A 16,951-nucleotide genomic window follows, 5' to 3' on the forward strand; every position below is an offset into this window, starting at 1 on the left:
CTAACGCTGCTGTCATTCTGCGGGCTCAGGCGGAGGCCTATGGGAAATGGAGTCCGGCAAAACCGAGTCCTTCTGGGGCTCGCGCTTCCGCTTCCGGTGTTTAGTGGCCGTCCGAACGCCCGGACTACGGGCCTGGGCTCGGGGTTCGGGGGTCGTGTGGGCACGTGGCGTGACCGCGGAGAAGGTGCGGGGGGCCCCGGGTACCCGTACGCGCAGGGCCTCGGCGGGCCCACGCAACTCTCAGCCAGGGTGCTGGCCGCCCTCGCCGAGGGGTGGGGGGCGTGGCCCGACCGAAAACCTGGGTCCCGCCGCTTCGGGCCCAGGCCGGGCGAGCCGCCCCCGGGCAGGATGCGTCCCTCGTGCTGGCGCCGCCCTCCTTCGCGCCGCCCACCGAACTCGGCGGGGACGACCCTGACCCTGTGGGCGCCGAGGCGACCCCGTCCCCAGGGCCCGCAGTTACCCAGTGAGGTTCCAGAGAAGGTCTCCCGCGGAGCAGAGTAGTCTTCCAGTGTAAGTCACGCTCTGCGGGCCAGTGCCTCAAGTCCATGGTCAAGGGGCGGAGCCCCTGCTTCTTTTCCGCCCTACACCAGCTATGTGACCTTGGGCAAGTCCCGGGGGGGGGGGGGGCGTCTCTGAGCCATGATTGCCCAGCCGAAGTATCTCTTTAACTTTCCTGCCAGCTCTAACATCCTATATGAGTCTGTGTTTATAATCCCTGCTTTCAAAGCTTGTAACCTTAGCCAGGCTAAATCTCCCTGTTTGGGAGAGTTATTCCAGGACTGAGACTTGGGGTGCCCAATGCCGAGAGCCCAGCTAGAGATGTGGGCCTTGAGACCTTGTGAATCGTTGAAGCTTAGAGCCCGCTCCACCCGGGTGCTGCTCTCCAAGGTGCTGCTACCTTAGGCGCCGTCTCGTACTTGTCCTGCACATTCACTTCCGAAGACCAGTGGCTTGGGAGGGTGGGTGGTTTATTGTACCCATTATCTCCTCCAGCCCATCCTCATTGGTCAGTATGGATAATTGACATTTTTCTCAGCCTCAAGTAAATCGCTATGCAAACAGAGCTTCAAGCTCCCCTACTTTCCAACCAGATCACCAGCCCTTGACCCTCCTCTCAAACTTCTGGAGCTGCCTCCCCAGTGACAGAGGGCCAGACTCCATGGGCACCGGGACTTGGGAAGGGGAGAACAGGAGAGTTCTTTTCTTCACCTCAGTCCTGCTGGGCTAACATTTGTGATTGTCACTAGCGTTCACTCTAATGTATCTCTGGCTCTAGAATTTCAAGTTCTACTTAGTGACTCCTATCTCAAGGTAGCTTCCCAGTGTGGTCAAGGAAGAGGTTTGAGCTTCAGAGCCCAGTTGCAAGGTTCTTCTCTGAGCTGAACAATGGCTGTAGCTGTGGACCAACAAATTCAGACTCCTCGAGTGCAAGAAGAACTTCGAATAGTGAAGCTGGAAGAGGATTCCCACTGGGAGCAGGAAATTTCCCTTCAAGGGAGTGACCCTGGACCAGAGACCTCCTGCCAGCGTTTTTGGCATTTCTGCTATCAAGAAACATCTGGACCCCAGGAGGCCCTCATCCAACTCCGGAAGCTCTGTCATCAGTGGCTGAGACCAGAGAAGTGTACAAAAGAACAGATCCTGGAGTTGCTCATGCTGGAACAGTTCCTGACTGTCCTTCCTCAGGAGACCCAGATCTGGGTTAGACAGAAGCATCCAGAGAGTGGGGAGGAGGCCATGGCTCTGGTGGAAGACTTGCAGAAAGAACCTGGAAGATGGGGGCTCCAGGTGAGAACCGGGCACCTTGTTCTGAGTAGTTAAAAGAGGGGAGTGGGAGAGACAGAGCGCCCTTGGTTTGCCAGCCAGATGGGTGGTGTGTAGTACTTTGCTCTTTGTGTCCTATGGCATTTGCTTATTCCCTGGGCCTGGTAGCCACAACTTCCCTTCCAAGCTCAGACTGACACTTCAGGGAATGCATAGCATTGGTTGTTCTGAGCGTTGGTCCCTGCCATTAAGTAATAGAATTGCTTAAAATGGCTTGACCACCACTCTGGTTGAGGAGGAACACCCAGAAGAACATAAAAGCTCTTTGTGTTGTTGTTGTTTTTGGAGAATAACTCTCATTCATCAGCAGCCAGCTTGAAGCAAGGGGCTTCACTGGTCTTTACTGACAATCTTGAACCTTTGCATCCTACTGAAAAATAGCTGTATTTTTGGTTGGCTGAGTTTTGCCCAGGGATTGACAGGAACAGCCCCAGGAGAGCTGGTGGGCAGATTGCAGTGAGCCTGGGTTCTAGACCTTACCTGTTAGTCTTCCACACACCCACGCTCTTAACTGCCCCTGCAGTGATTTGCATAAGGCTGATTTCCTCCTTTGCTTCTTTGCATCTTGGGATGGTTAAGTTTTATTACCTACCAAATTTTGACTACTTCTAGTCCTTGAACAGGAGCAGGAGGTATACTCAGAGGAGAAGGAACCCCCAGGATCAGCACTGGGTTCCCTGAGGATCCATCTGAAGCAAGCACAGACAGGATCCATGTGTCTGTTACAGGCGATGGTGAAGAACTCACAGCCAGAACCAGAACAGTTGAATCACAGCCCCAAAGTAGAACTCCGATCCTTCCACAAGAGCGGTAAGCAGCCACAGTTTGGGGAGGAAGGAAGGACCCTTCTGTGGAGAGGGTGTGAAAGTCCCCTCTGCGTGCGGAAAGTGGGATTTCTTTCCACTTGGAGGATGGGGCATGTGAAATGTGGCTGACCACATGAATCTGGGGGATCCCCAATAGGCACCGCCAAAGGGAAGAAAGGCCTTGGTTGGCATGTTTTGTAAAATTACATAGGGGAGCCTGGGGCGCCTTTCTTTATGTGAATGAGAGGTTACTGGTCCCAGTAGGTTAGGTGTGGGCACAGATTTTAGGCCTGATTGGTGGGAAAAGCATAAGGTAGGGTTAAACCAAAGTGCAGTAATTCTCAGAACAGGGACAAGTGTCCCCAGACCAATTCAGATGATGCAAGTGTGTTATCAAAACTGAAGAAGAAAATCATAAAACTGGGACAGTCAGTAACCTGGATGGATACGGAAGGGAAAAATCTGGAACTCTCCTCTTAGAAATGTGTCATTTTGGTTTTTCACCAACCTTCTTTGGAGGGCCAAAGCGGACACAAAGAGAAGGGGGAAGACTCTTCTGTTTCAGAACTAAGTTGGGCTAGTCCTCAAGAGGAGTCAAGAAACATTGTCTTCTAACAGCTCTTTTCTCTTCCCACAGTGCTGCCTGATCCTCCGGCTCTGGATCTTTCTGTGGAGGAGAGTGGTGGTGACCAGGGGATGATGAGCCCCTCCCAGGTGAGCCAGATTTTTCTCTTACTCAGGAGACCTTTTACTACTCCAGTGGGGGCCTTTTGCATCCAACTCTCTTGCTTATCAGAAATGCCAAGGCAATTTTAGCCAGCAGGGAGGTCCAGTAACTTTACAGATTAGGCTTCACAATTTCATCCACCAGAAAAATGTTGTCCAAACCTCCCTTTTGCTGTAAGGCGGCACCACAGCTGGTGGGGAGGAATTGCATTAAAGTCATTCTTTTCCTTGACCCTGAGATCATAAGATTATGTTGATTTTCTTGTTTGCCTTAAAAGGAATGGTTATTTCCTTCTTTCTGTATCAGAATCTTGCCCACATGGTATGCGGGACTGTGTGTGCGGGTGTGGGTGCCGGGTAGCGGGGCACAACAGCTTCAGAGTTAGACAGCCCTGAGTTCAAATCCCAGCTCTGCCACATACTGACTGTAGAACTTGGAGGAAGTGTGAAAAGTTCCCAGCACAGTGCATAGGTGTTCAGTAAATGTTAGCTTCTTTCTTGCCTTGCTTCCTCTCCCTCTCTTCCCTTCCCCTGCCCCCTATTGCATTTTTTTGAAGATTTATTTATTTATTTTGAGAGAGAGCGTGAGCAAGTGGGGAGAGGAGCAGAGGGAGAGGGAGAGAGAGAATCCCAAGCAGACTCCCCGCTGAGCTCAGAGCCTGAGTGGGGCTCAATCTCATGGCCCCAAGATCATGACCTGAGCTGAAATCTAGAGTCGGATGCTTAACTGACTGAGCCACCCAGGCACCCCGGCCCACACTGCATTTAAAAGTCAAAGAAATCTCACGTTTCAGTTTCTTCTGAGTCTTTTTTGTCACCGGGCCTCTGATGAAGGCAGCATATTTTGAATAGGGTGTTATGTTTCCTCAGGAGTTGATGACATTCGGTGATGTGGCTATGTATATCTCCCAGGAGGCATGGAGGCAGCCAGAACCTGGGTGGAGGAACCACCTGGAAAGAAGTTGGGAGAAATCCGCAAATGGGGCCTCGATGGGTAAGACTGCTGTTTTCCCGTCCAGTAGAAGTTGGCTGTGGAGTTTCCGGAGTAGTCACTACTCCAGATCTTTTTGGGTCAAATTTTTCAAGTCCCTCAATCCTGCTTGAACAGAGACTGATGAATCTAATACCAAAGTCAGTGCTATCAAGGATGAGTTTCTAGAGCCCAGAGAGGATACTGTATTAAAGCTTGTCTTAGGAAGATGGTCAGTAAAGCCTCTGGTGGGAACCTGAATTTTATTTGTTACAGGACAGATGAACGTGTACAGATAGTTCTAGATTTGGGCCTGGACTTTTTCCCTCACAGTCCTTAATATTACTTTCACTGAGGATTCCCAAGAATCCCCTTAGACTTTAAATAAAAATTAATCGTATCTCCCCTCCCTGGTGTATAAAGTGGTTGGGATTAGATGTAGCTAACCATTGTGTCTTCTCTGTCTCCCTGCAAATAGACTTGCCCACCCACTGACCCAGTGTCAGCTCCTGCAGGGAGCAGGAGGAAACCCCACAGAGCCCAGATCTTCAGCGCTCCAGAGAGGAGGAAAGCGCCAGGGACTCCGCAGCGGGTGGGGGAAGAGTCCAGCCTGGCCCCTTGCCCATCCCAAGAAAAGCCAAGACCTGGGAGGAGCCGGAGTGGCAGGGCCTGGAGGATGGGAAGGTGGCAGGTGTGCTCCGGGACTATGAGGAAACCAAGATTTTTTTGGGAATTCTCAGTGAGTCCTGGATCCGTGAGAAATTGCGCACCTGCCACCGGGACCGCCAGGTGTACCGGCTGGTGGCCAAGCGGCTACGCGAGCGCGGCTTCCCGCGGACCCTGGAACAGTGTCGCTACCGCTTCAAAAACCTCCAGACCCACTACCGCAAAGCCAGGAGCAGCCGGGCGCCGGGCACCTGCCCCTTCTACCAGGAGATGGACGCCCTGATGAGCCCCTGGACCCTGGCCGGCACCTTTGACGCCTTAGAGGTGGCAGGAGGCCTTCTGCGGGACAGAGGGGACTCCGAAGAGAACCAGAGGCTGGCTGGCAGCCGTGACAGGAGATGGTAGTGAACTGGCGGCCGAGCCCCAAGGGGAGCCCGGGAGCCTTGCCCCCCCCGGCTTTCAGGGGGAGTCCCAGTGGTAAGCGCCCCTCCCCCGGTGCCCCCCAGAGCAGTGGGAGAGGGCAAGTGTCGCAGGAAAGCATTAGGGACTGTGAAGCAGGAGAGACGCTTATTGTCTGTCCCTCTGGCGTGGCCTCGTCTGGAGGAAGATTGTTGATTCCTTTACCGAACACAGATAGTGCTAGAATCAGCCCTCCGCTGAAGCCGTCCCACGGGCTCACTCACAAAGGGTCTTGCCCTGCTCTACAGCAAAGGGCTCTCCCTGTCTGCTCTCAGTAATGGCATTATAGAAACAATATTTAGTGACAGTTGTAGGAGGAAAGAGAGGTTGGAGTGACCTACAGTTCCAGTTGTTCATTTCCAGCTAAAGTACCCCATCCGTGTGAACTTTGCGCAGATTATAGACAGCAACCTGACGGCTTAAGACTTGTCTGCTCTTGGGCAAACTGGTTACACACCCGAAGCCTCCGTCTTCTCATCTGTAAGATGGACATAGTGACAGTATTTGCCTCACTGGGCGGTTTTGAGGATCCTGGCCCGTGGCTAGCACTCAGGAAATGCTTGTTTTCATTATCGTGAGCGTTGCAATTATTGTCAACATAGAGGAACACCTTGCTCTGTACTCTTCACTTAAGGGGGCATATTTCCTGAGTCATTAACTACACATTTTCTTCTGACAACTAGACTTTCTGGGAGGTGCTTCTGTGCTCATCTCAGCTACCACTTCCAGATAGGAGAACAGAAAGCAGACTATGTGGGAACTCCATGTCCCTTCTGGCTTTTCCTTGAGCAGGATTTCTGGTTCCCCAGCCAGATGGGGTCTCGAGGCTGGAGAGAAGTGAAGAGCTTTGGAATGACGATCTCTGGGACTTTTGGGAAACTTCCTGTTCAGGTGGGAAATGAGTGAAAGCTAGCATGGCACCAACCGAGAAGTCAGACCGGAATTCTGAATGCGGACAAGGCAGCACCAGGCTGGGAGAGCACCCACTCCCTGGGGCTTCCCGGTTTATTACTCTGAGGTGCTGAAACCACAGGCGGTGGGAGAAGAACAGAAAAGGAGGTGGCACCAGGAAAGCCTGCTCCCCTTCGTTACCTTGGCTCATAGATGTAAACAGATTATTAGTGTTTATGATTTCCCTCTTAAATTTTTTTTTTTTTTAAAGATTTTATTTATTTGAGAGAGAGAGAATGAGAGAGAGCGAGCACATGAGAGGGGGGAGGGTCAGAGGGAGAAGCAGGCTCCCTGCCGAGCAGGGAGCCCGATGCAGGACTCGATCCAGGGACTCCAGGATCATGACCTGAGCCGAAGGCAGTCGCTTAACCAACTGAGCCACCCAGGCGCCCAAATTTCTTTTTTAAAAATGCCCCCTTTATTTATTTTTTCAAGTATACTCTGCCTGCAGTGTGGGGCTCGAACTCATGACCCTAAGATCAAGAGTTACACACTCTACTGACCGAGCCAGCCTGGCGCCCCTCCCACTTAAATTTATATCTGACTTTTAACTATGATTAACTGTCGTTTAAGTAGGTTAATAGAAAAAGTGAGCCTTGGCAACCCCAAATTAAACAATAGTCAACCTTAGATTATTGGAGGGGTGAATTTCTCATGGTTAAGATGAGCTTCTCTCCTTGGTGGGGCTTGGTCATTCTGCTGGAATTTTAGGGGATCCAATAAACAGTACTGTTCTTCCCCCAGATTCTAGGCCAACCAAGAACCGTAAGAGTAAGATGTTGAGATCAAAATCTCAGCTTTCTAACTGCTAGAGCCGTTGGACAATGTGGCTTGATGTGTGGCCACAGTGGGCTTCCTCACACGGAACCCCACATTGAGCCGCGGGCAGCCCCAGACGACCACAGCCTTGTCCTGCCAGCACAGAATCGTCACTGCTGGTCTTCTGAGCCACGTGTGCTCAGCTCCTTGTTAGTTGAAGAAGTCCTTCCTCCTGCTTGAGGAGCGAGGGGACGGAGAGAGGCCAGAAGTGTTCTCAGGCTTGTCCCTCTACCTAGAAGGCAGTATCAAGAAGAGAAAGGTAGCTTTTTAGTACTGATTGCCAGCCCACAGGTGGATGGGAGGAGAGGAGGAGCCAAGCTCGGGGGCAGAGCCTTTGAGGAGTGGGGAGAGGAAGAAATGGGTCTGGACCTTGCCCACCTCCCTTTCTTCAGCCTTTCTCCACATGATCTTTTTGTTTAGAAGCTGGGGAGGGAGGGAGACCTGGAAGTCGGCTGTCTTAACCAGGGTTCAGCCATAGTCCAGTTTCTTGGTTGCTGGTTAATGGAAAGCTGACTGTGTTCTATCTGTTGCCATCAAGAAATTGTTTCTCAGCGTCCAGGAGGGGCCTCTTTCACGTTGTTTGCATTCTTCTGAGCTCAGAAAGCAGGTCACATTTGTGGTTTCATCTCATTCTTTCAGATCTTGAAACAAGGACACAGGACAAGAATTCAAGCCAGGACATGTCAGAGGAAGCAGAGCTCCAGGGGCGCTATTAGAGAGACCCAAAGCGGATCCTTCCCTGGCCAGGACAGACTGGGAAGACAAACATGGGGCGGAGAGGCAGTGGGAAGTACCCTTAGAAGATGGACAAGAGGCACGCTCCCCTCCAGAAGGAGACGTAGGTAAATTCATAGGCCCTCAGGGAACCTACATAGGAGGAAAGTCCTATCTCTGCTGTGCGTGTGGAAAACAACATGGCAACCAGGGCTCACGCTTTGCTGTGCACAGATTAGCCCACACTGGGGAAAAGACACCTTCTAAGTGTGGCCGTTGTGGGAGAAGCTTTGGCCGAAGTTCACATCTGGTTTGCCACCAGAGAATCCCCACCGAGGAGAAGCCCTACAAATGCCCTGAATATGGGAAGGGCTTCAGTGATCCTTCTAACCTCACATCACATCAGAGAGTCCACGCTGGAGAGAAGCCCTATAAATGGGAGTGCTGGAAAAGCTTCAGCCAGAGCTCCAGCCTTACTATGCACCAGAGAGTCCACACAGGGGAGAAACCCCATAAGTGCAGCGAGTGTAGGAAGAGGTTCACCAATAGCTTGTGCTTCAGTGCACACCGGCAAACACACGCAGGCGAAAAACCCTACCAGTGCCCCGAGTGCAGGAAAAGGTTCAGCAAGAGTTCCATGCTCACCAGCCATCGGAGGATCCACACAGGAGAGAAACCCTATCCATGTCTCGAGTGCGGGAAAAGTTTCAGCGACCGCTCAAACCTCATTACCCACCGGCGAATTCACAGTGGAGAGAGACCCTATGAATGCGGGGAGTGTGGGAAAAGCTTCAGTCAGAGCTCCAGTCTCATCATCCACTGGAGAATCCACACTGGAGAGAAACCCTACGAGTGTGCTGAATGTGGGAGGCGATTCAACAACAGCTCACATTTTAGTGTGCATTGGAGGACCCATGTGACAGAGGCTCGAAGTGTAGTAGGAATGTCTTTAAAGCACCAAGTCTAAGAACACCGCAGAATCCGTTCCAAAAACGGTTTGTACGGTCCTTGATTCTATACCATGACACCCACATGAGATGGAGAGAAAGAATTTAGACCCAGTCCAATAGATGTTATTTTTGTTTCTCTCTCTAAACACTCACTTGGCTAATGAAATACTCCTCAGGGCTTTTTTCTCCACGCTGTTGAAATGGGAGCTCCTGTGGAGAGAATTCAGAGACTAGTTCTGAATTTGACTGGATCTCCATCACAGTACGTCTCCATGATGATCCTGTGCCTTAATTTCCACAGCTCGGTATGCTGAGGGGGACAGTCCCGTCCCCAAGACCCTCCTCTGGGGACAGAAGTTTCCGCCTCGTGGCACTGGGCAACTAGACAGGGATTTATGAATTACATACAGTTTTAAAGGTCTTCCATGGTCCTCCCTATGGGAGGATTGGGGCCTGGGAATTGCGGACATTTCTCCACGTTCCTTAAGATTTACATGGAGTTACTGGAGAGAAAAGCACTCAATCGTGTCATTTGGAGGAGGGAAAAGGAGAAAAGACCAACGCTGGAGGCTGGCTTTCTAAACCATAACCTACTCTTCCTCTCAACATACTAGGTTGAACCATATGAGATAGCCATTTTGAGCTCCCAAACCAGCAATTTCATGATTCAACCTAAACAGACTTTCTGCAGAACAGAATTACCCCAGATTGCCAGCAGAGCTGCTTATACAGCTTTACAGCTCCCACTGTGTCCTAAAATATAAGCCTGGGTCTAGGAGATTACAAACAGGATAACGTAAGCCTTGTCTCTAATCTGTAAATATGTCCAGAGCAATAACTACGAACCACGGCATCGATCAAGGCTCCCAGTTGGAGGATCTGCCTGTCACAGGCCTCTGACGAGCCCCCTCGTTCCTACGGGGGAGGCCATGTGCAGGTTCACAGGTTTTTGAAGATTTGGGGTGTCTCTGCGAGAGCAGAGCATAGTTCCTGGGGGCACTCTGACACAGCAAATGGTGCTTGGAAATAAGCGGAATACACTTTTTCCCTCTTAAAATAGTTTCCTTTGGGGCACCTGGGTGGCTGGCTCCATTGGTTAAGTGTCCGGCTCTTGATGTCAGCTCAGGTCTCAATCTCACGCTTGTGAGTTCAAGCGGGATAAATCAATGGGATTAAAAAAAAAAAAAAAGTTTCCTTTGTGCATTTGACTTGAAAATATTTCCCCAGAACTTCCCAGAAAGCCACCAATTATAAAACAAAGCACTGTCGACACATGACAATTTCATATAATTAGATTTATAAAATATGATTATGTAATGAGTTTTTTTTTTTAAAGATTTTATTTATTTATTTGACAGAGAGAGACAGAGCGAGAGAGGGAACACAAGCAGGGGGAGTGGGAGAGGGAGAAGCAGGCTCCCCGCAGAGCAGGGAGCCCGATGCGGGACTCGATCCCAGGACCCTGGGATCATGACCTGAGCTGAAGGCAGTCACTTAACCAACTGAGCCACCCAGGCGCCCTGTAATGAGTTTTTTTAATGAACACCAAAGAACTTATTCAAATAAGTGTTATCTATCAAAAGCAGTCATTCTGATGGGCTGTGGGCTTTATATGTTGTTACCATTACTGAAGACATTGAATTTTCCTGTAAGAATTGTCTTCAAACCACCCTAGAAGGCCCCCTATCAGCGTATTTCCGGCACGGAGCAGTGTCCTGCACATAAGCAAGGCTTAATAAACACTGACAGACGAGCTTGTTTGTCATCTAGCCTGATCGATCACTTCTCTTATCCATGAGATTTGGCTCTGCCCAATATCTGCTCTCTGAAAACAGATTCCCTTCTAAGGATGTCAATTTGCTGCCATTGAGGAGACTTCAAAGAGCCTATTTTGGGGGGATAGTTTTCAAAAAGCTATCCCAGAAATTTGAGTTCAGGATTTTTTTTTTGTAAGGCCAGGAAATAAATCTGATATGTATTGTTTTAAATCATTTCACTCTTCTGAATGAGAACGGCTCTACTTGGGTGGAAATTCATCATACTAAAACCAGTGTGGCTATGCATTATAAAAAGACTTTGGAAATAACTAGATTCCCTTTTGGAAACTTTTGCCATCATCCTTTTTTGGAATGGAACAAGGAGATTCAAATAGAATATCCATACAATTTTATCTCATGTGTATTTTCCCCTTAGCAAAGTAACGGGAAGACTGAGCTGGAGACTGTAGATCTTTCTTCCGGATTTTACAATCCCTGAAGCAATAGGACCTGCAAGACCACGGTTCTCAGTGGTGCCTGCAGTTAGTTCTCAAGGGAAGACTAGAGCAGGGAGTTAGCATGAGCTGACTCACATGGAGAGGCTTCCCGGGGAACCAAACGCAGTATGTACTCCTTACAAGGTCTGGACTTTGATTTGAAACTAGTCATTTGTTACCTTGCTCAAGAGTGTTTTGATTTACCTTTTTGTCCGCCACGGTACTCGGCATGGGCAAAGCTCTGGGGGCTTTTATTTTTAGCTCAACTCAGACTCACAATCACGGCTTCAAAGTTTCTGAACCAGGCAAGCAGTGTGGCTTTTGGAAGCTGCTTCCTTGGAAATCCCTCAAGATGAAAACAATAATGAAAGTTCTAAGTGGGAATGCCTGAAATTCACTTTTTTTTTTTTTAAGATTTCTTTGTCAGAGAGAGTGAGAGAGAGAGAGAGAAGCGAGTGCACAAGCAGGGGGAGTGGCAGGCGGAGGGAGAAGCAGGCTCCCTGCCAAGCGGGGAGCCCGATGCGGGGCTCGATCCCAGGACCCCGGGATCATGACCTGAGTCGAAGGCAGATGCTTAACCGACTGAGCCACCTAGGCGCCCCAAAATTCACTTCTAACAGTTGCAGTAGATGACACACAGTCAATCCAATTATGCATTGCAACATTTTAACTGAATTTTAACTGAAGCTCATAGCAAAAATACTGGCCCATATTTTCATTTACAGATAGCTAGAAACAGGAGGTGGGTTTCAGAAGCTAATCCTGCTAGCGGAAGCTGGAAGCTGATGCAAGTATGTTCACCCAATAAATAAATGAATTCCAAGCGCATCCTGTGAGTGGAATCATCAAAGGGTGAGCCATTTTCATCAGGTTATAGACACAGCCCCGGGGTAGAGGCTTTGTGAAGCTGAGGGCCCCCAGGGCTGCAGGTGACCTAGGGCCACCCCCCCCACTCAGCCCAGCATGGGGGCCCCCTCACTGGTTTTGATAGCTCTGCTCTGCCCACAGAGAACCGACCCTCTCCCTTTACGTCTCACCAGGACTCGAGCCTCCCAGGGTCCTCACAGCTCTGGGAGGCCTCCTGTCAGGAAGGCAGGGCAGAACAAGGCCAGCTCGGCCCGCTGCATATTCAGGGAGGCCGGCCCTGCGCTGAGCCCTTTGCCGCGGGGGGTCCTGTAACTATCACAGTCACCGCAGGTGCGGGGTCACCACGCAGAGCTGGGCTTTGGGCCCTGATGTGACTGCACCATGGGGAGGGGGTCCTGACTGCCCTGTATCAGCCCCCAGCTGTGCACTGTTGGGAGCCACAGCGGCTCTGGGGGTTGGCCTGTAAAGTCTGCACACAAGGGAATGATTATGTGTGCTCAAAATGACCCTTGAGGGTCCCTTCCCTAGCCCAGGAGGCAAGGACAGTGTCTCGGCCTGTGAGACGCTCCTGTGCTGAAGGCCCACGGGAGCAAACCCTGCAGGGAGCTGCAGGAGCCCGTCTCCCACTGCTGCTCTGGACAGCTGGGCCCTTTCGCCCAGGGGCCGCCTCCCCGTCCAGGCCGTCACCTCGCTGCGCCCCATTGTTCTCATCTGCAACACAGGGAAGGGCGGAACCGTCACTCCTGGTTCCGAGGTCCGATTCCCCAGACACCTCGCCATCATTCACAAGCCGTCACTGTGAGCCCCGGGCCAGGGCGCGCCACGGCACTCGGCTAAATAGGAAGGGTTCTAAGGCAAGCTAGCGCACTTAAATTCTTGGCCGCTCCCCTTCACAGTATCCTTCAGTGTGATGTGGAACGCCAGATTTGTGTGGGTTTAAGTTTAAAATTGTTGTTTTCAGGATATTCATAAGATTGTGCAACTGTCACCACTATCTAATTTTAGACCGTTTTCTTCACCCCAGGAAACCCCAAACTCATCAGCAGGCACTCCCCAGTCCCCACAGACCTCATCCTCTGGCCACCACTCCTCTCCCTTCTGTCTCTCGGGACAGGCCTGTTCTGAACGTTTCCCGGAAATGGAGTCCTACAGCGAGTGGCCTTTTGTGATTGGCTCCTTCCCCTCAGCGTCCTGTCTGCAGGCTCATCCACATGGTGCCAGGAGTCCGGGCTGCAGTCCTCCTTCCGGCCTGTGATACCCCAGCACACGACACACCACACTGTCAGCGCCTTCATCAGCTGGAGGACATCATCAGCTGGCTTGTTCCCTCTGTGCTTATTGTGGGTCACGTTGCCATGAATGTTCGTGTACACCTTTTGACAAGTTTTGTGTGGACACGTTTTCAGTTCTGGTGGATAAATACCGAGGCGTGGAACTGCTGGGCCATAGAGTAACTCAAGGTTTAACCTTTTGAGGAAGGGCCAGCCTTCTTTTCCAAAGAGGCCGCACCATTTGACATTCCACCAGCGGTGTACAAGGGTTCAGATTTCTCCACATCCTCCCCCCCAAATCGGGTATAGTCTTATTTTTTTTAAAGTCATCTCTACACCCAGCGTGGGGCTTGAACTCACAGCCCCAAGATCAAGAGTCGCATGCCAGGCGCCCCTAGTCTGTCTTTTTGGTTCTAGCCATCCTGGAGGGCGTGAAGTGATGAAGCCAGGTTCCAAATGTACTGCGGACTCCTGCATGGTGCAGGATGGCAGGTGTTGGTGTGGGACGAGGGGCCCCTGCCCCACCCACTCTGAGCCGGGAGAGGCCCCCCTAGCCCCCCACAAGTGCGCAGGTGCCCCGGTGTGTGCCCGTGGGCTCCGGCCACACTCCCCACCAACGGCCACTCTGGCCACCTCTCGGGCCCAGTGTGCACACGCCAGCTGCATAGCCTGCCCTCGAGAGGACGGAATGGAAGAGGGTGTGCAGGCCTTGGACGCAGGCTCTGGCCATTCGGACAGGATGTTCTGGGTCCCGGGTGCCAGGAAGATGGCCTGGCGGAGGGATGTAGGCTCTGTGGGCCCACAGCCGAGGCCCGTGGCCTTCTCACCCCTGGAGAAGGGCATAGCTAGAGGAGGGCTGGATGGGGCTGGGCCCCCTAGAGCACCGGGCCCTGGCATCCACTTTTTAAAAAGTGTGATAAAACATCCGCAACATAAAAGTTGCCATTTTACCATGTTTAAGTGTACAATTCAGTGGCGTTAAGTACATTTGCATTTCTGTGCAGTTATTACCACCCTCCAACACCAAAACTTTTTCATGGTCCCAAACTTTTCAGTGTATCCATTCCGCACGAACTCCCGTGGCCCTGCCCCAGCCCCCGGCCACCACTATTCTGCTGTCTCCGCCAACTGGCCTGTTTTAGGGCCCTCGTGCAGGCAGCATCACACATCTGTCCTTTGCGTCTGGCTTACTTCCCGGCACCCATTCTGCCCACGTCCAAGGGGCGGCGCTGGGCAGAGAAAATCTGAACCACCTCACTGACCGGCTATGCTTCCTAGAGGAAATGCAGCGCCAGCAGTAACCGAGCACCTGCGGACCGACGGCCGCACATGTGCGCGGCGGTCACACCTGCGCGCTCTTCCTGCCGCGGGGAGGCCGGCAGCCCCGCAGCAGCCCGACATGCGCAGTAGCCGCCTCCCGTCTCCGCCCTCTCTCTGAAGCCCTCGGGGACTCCCGCGCTCCCGCGCTCCCGCACACACGCAGGGCCATCACCGACCGGCCCCAGCCCGTTTCTCAGCCGAATTTCCAACTTGCTCTCTGCCCAGGCTGGGGCTGTGCCCTTTCTCACTTCCCTCTGCCTGAACACCCCACCCTTCCCTTCGCCTGAGGGAAGGACACAAATATCCCCTTTCCTGATCACACCTGGTCTCAGCCCTCTGTGCTCCCAGATCACAGGACCCCCTTCCCTCTACCAGGGGGTCCTTCAGTCCCGCCCCCCCCCGGCAGCGGGCCGGGTCTGTACGTCTGTTCCTCCTCTCCCAGCAGCCAGCCGGGAGCCTGGCGCACAGCCACGCTCCGTAAGTGCTGGAACCTCTAGCCTCCCCGCCTTCTCCCACAGCTGTGGGACACCCGCGTCCCTCCCAGACCCCAGCGACTGGACCGGCTGACAAGAGCCAGTCACAGCCAGCACATATGGGGGGCCGGTTCGCGTTTCCTTCGCTCCCGCAAACTTTACTGTCCCCGGCTGAGCACGAGCCTTAGGCTGCTGGTTTCCTCCTCACCTGCGCTTCTCTCTCCACACGGGCTCGTGCCAGGGCTCCTTCCAGACTTGTTCCCGCTCCGCAGAAGCCCAGCCTCCCACACGTGGGGTGCCCTTGGCCCTGACCCCGCTCTCCCTGTCGGACTCTGATGAGAGACGTGCAGATGGCTCGTCCCGGGAATGGACTGCGGGCCCTGCGTCTCCCGTCCATCCCCGAGCCAGCGGCTGCGGCCAGGTGGGGAGGGCTACCTCAGCCTTCCAGACAGGGGCGGCGGCGGGAGGCAGGGCCCGGGAAAGGGGGGCTGGGGCTGAGCCCCCCCGGACACGGCCTTGGAGAACACCCCTTACTCCCCTTGAGGGGCCTCCTCCTCCGGCCTGCTCATCTCCTTGACCGCGGCACACTGTTCGGGAACACACGCTTCCCAGCACGCGCAGGCGCAACGGCTGCCCCCCAGCGGCGGTCCTCACCTGCGCTGCTTTGCCGTGCGCTGTGTTTCTTGCTTCCTCCTTTTTAACCTCTCCAGATCTTTTGCGTTTTGAATTTCTGTGGGGCCAAAGCAGTTCCTGAACGCTCTCTCCCTTCCGTGCTGAGTCTCCACCGTCTTTGTCCAGAGCTGAACTGGAGCGGATCCTGTGCTGATGTCGAGGCGCATCGCGGATGGTCTTCGGGTCGCTCTCGGGGTTCTCTGGGGCTTCTTCCTAGAGTAGCTGAGAGAACGCGGCGTTCCTCCCCAGGGACTGTGTAGGTTCCCAAAGGAATATTCTGGAAACTGGAGGTGAGGATGTGTAGCTGTCCCACAAACTGGAAGCACAGCTGTCATGTGGTGGCAGGGGCCACACGGACGTAAGGCGAGCGTTGACACGGTGCTGCACAGCCAAGGCTGCCGGGCGTGCGTGGAGGGCAGGGACGCTCGGGGTGGTTCACGGACTCGCAGCACGAGCAGCACCTGGAACTTACTCGAAATGCAAATTCTCGAGCTGCACCTCCTAATGCGGTGACTTGGCCAGGTGGAAACACATTCCCTGGAATTCATTTCCCGTATGTTTCCAGGTAGAGTGAGCCACAAGAGGCGTTTTGGGGTGAGATTTGGAGGAATTGAAGTGGCAGCCATTGTTTTTGAACGCTTGGGCCCTGGAGCAGGTGCATCTGTGGCTCACACTAGCGCTTTTGTGCACGCAGCGCTCTATGTTCCCGTGGTCCCTTCGGCTTCTCCTGGGCCTTGGGCCGCAGGCGTGTTTAGCTCTGTGATGAAGGGTGCAGTTCCTCCTGCAGGAGACGCACATCATCAGGACTGCAGACAGCGAGACCAACCTGTCCCTGCTGGTCCTGGCTCTCCCCTCTTCCATCCACCTTCCCTTCCCAGCTGCCTGCCAGGGGGCGGGGGTGGGGGCCCAGGCTCCAGCAGCAGACACGGGGACAACAGCCTCACAGAAACTGCTGACCCAGCTCCCCGTTAGGTAAGGTCAAGTCTGTGTGTGCGTGTGTGAAAGATCTCCTGCTGGCCTGCCCCTCTCACAAAAGCCTGGCTAATACTCCTACCGATCAGAAACCCTGGAGCTCAGCAATCCGTTTTAACCAGTCCTCTAGGTGATTCTGACACATGTGGAAGTTCGAGAACCACCGATGCAGGGAAACTTTTTATAGTTATGTGAGCCTAGAACCTACCTTTTTACATCTATATGAGGACAGTTTTA

The 16,951-nt window shown here is 52.9% G+C and overlaps 3 protein-coding genes across 12 annotated transcripts in view; 2 read left to right on the forward strand and 1 right to left on the reverse strand.

The window, feature by feature from the left end:
• LOC102741394 (zinc finger and SCAN domain-containing protein 2) overlaps positions 1 to 14,232 on the forward strand; it is a 41,856-nt gene extending 27,624 nt beyond the window's left edge. Inside the window, exon 4 of the mRNA XM_081831726.1 lies at positions 8,279 to 14,232. Coding sequence (XP_081687852.1) covers positions 8,279 to 8,902 — 624 coding nt within the window. The 3' untranslated portion in view covers positions 8,903 to 14,232. The remainder of the gene's footprint in view (positions 1 to 8,278) is intronic.
• WDR73 (WD repeat domain 73) overlaps positions 1 to 16,951 on the reverse strand; it is a 147,896-nt gene that overhangs the window by 117,503 nt on the left and 13,442 nt on the right. The window contains exons 9-10 of one of the 5 annotated variants that reach the window (XR_014148832.1): positions 15,725 to 16,523; positions 6,597 to 7,862 (exon numbers count right to left, since the gene is read on the reverse strand). The gene's annotated coding sequence lies outside the window, so the exon portion shown is untranslated. Of the gene's footprint in view, positions 1 to 6,596; positions 16,524 to 16,951 lie in introns of those variants that run through there. The other 4 variants (XR_014148829.1, XR_014148831.1, XR_014148833.1 and 1 more) reach the window with 4 other exon arrangements.
• Positions 90 to 8,097, forward strand: LOC102741090 (putative SCAN domain-containing protein SCAND2P). Of its 6 annotated transcripts, none has more exons than XR_014148835.1 (6): positions 522 to 1,788; positions 2,448 to 2,634; positions 3,268 to 3,344; positions 4,227 to 4,350; positions 4,805 to 5,469; positions 7,861 to 8,097. XR_014148835.1 is itself a non-coding variant. In XM_081831727.1 (5 exons), exons 1-5 carry the CDS (start codon positions 1,387 to 1,389, stop codon positions 7,935 to 7,937), a joined length of 825 nt encoding a protein of 274 aa, XP_081687853.1. In that variant the 5' UTR covers positions 545 to 1,386; the 3' UTR covers positions 7,938 to 7,968. The 6 variants fall into 6 exon arrangements, 3 of the variants coding, with proteins under 3 accessions (XP_081687853.1, XP_030890316.2, XP_030890314.2); XR_014148836.1 differs by having other exon boundaries at positions 4,269 to 4,350; XR_014148837.1 differs by lacking the exons at positions 522 to 1,788; positions 2,448 to 2,634 and adding an exon at positions 90 to 510.

The sequence above is a fragment of the Leptonychotes weddellii genome, chromosome 9 (genome assembly GCF_054177405.1).
Source record: "Leptonychotes weddellii isolate Sample4059 chromosome 9, ASM5417740v2, whole genome shotgun sequence".
Taxonomy (NCBI): Eukaryota; Metazoa; Chordata; class Mammalia; order Carnivora; family Phocidae; genus Leptonychotes; species Leptonychotes weddellii.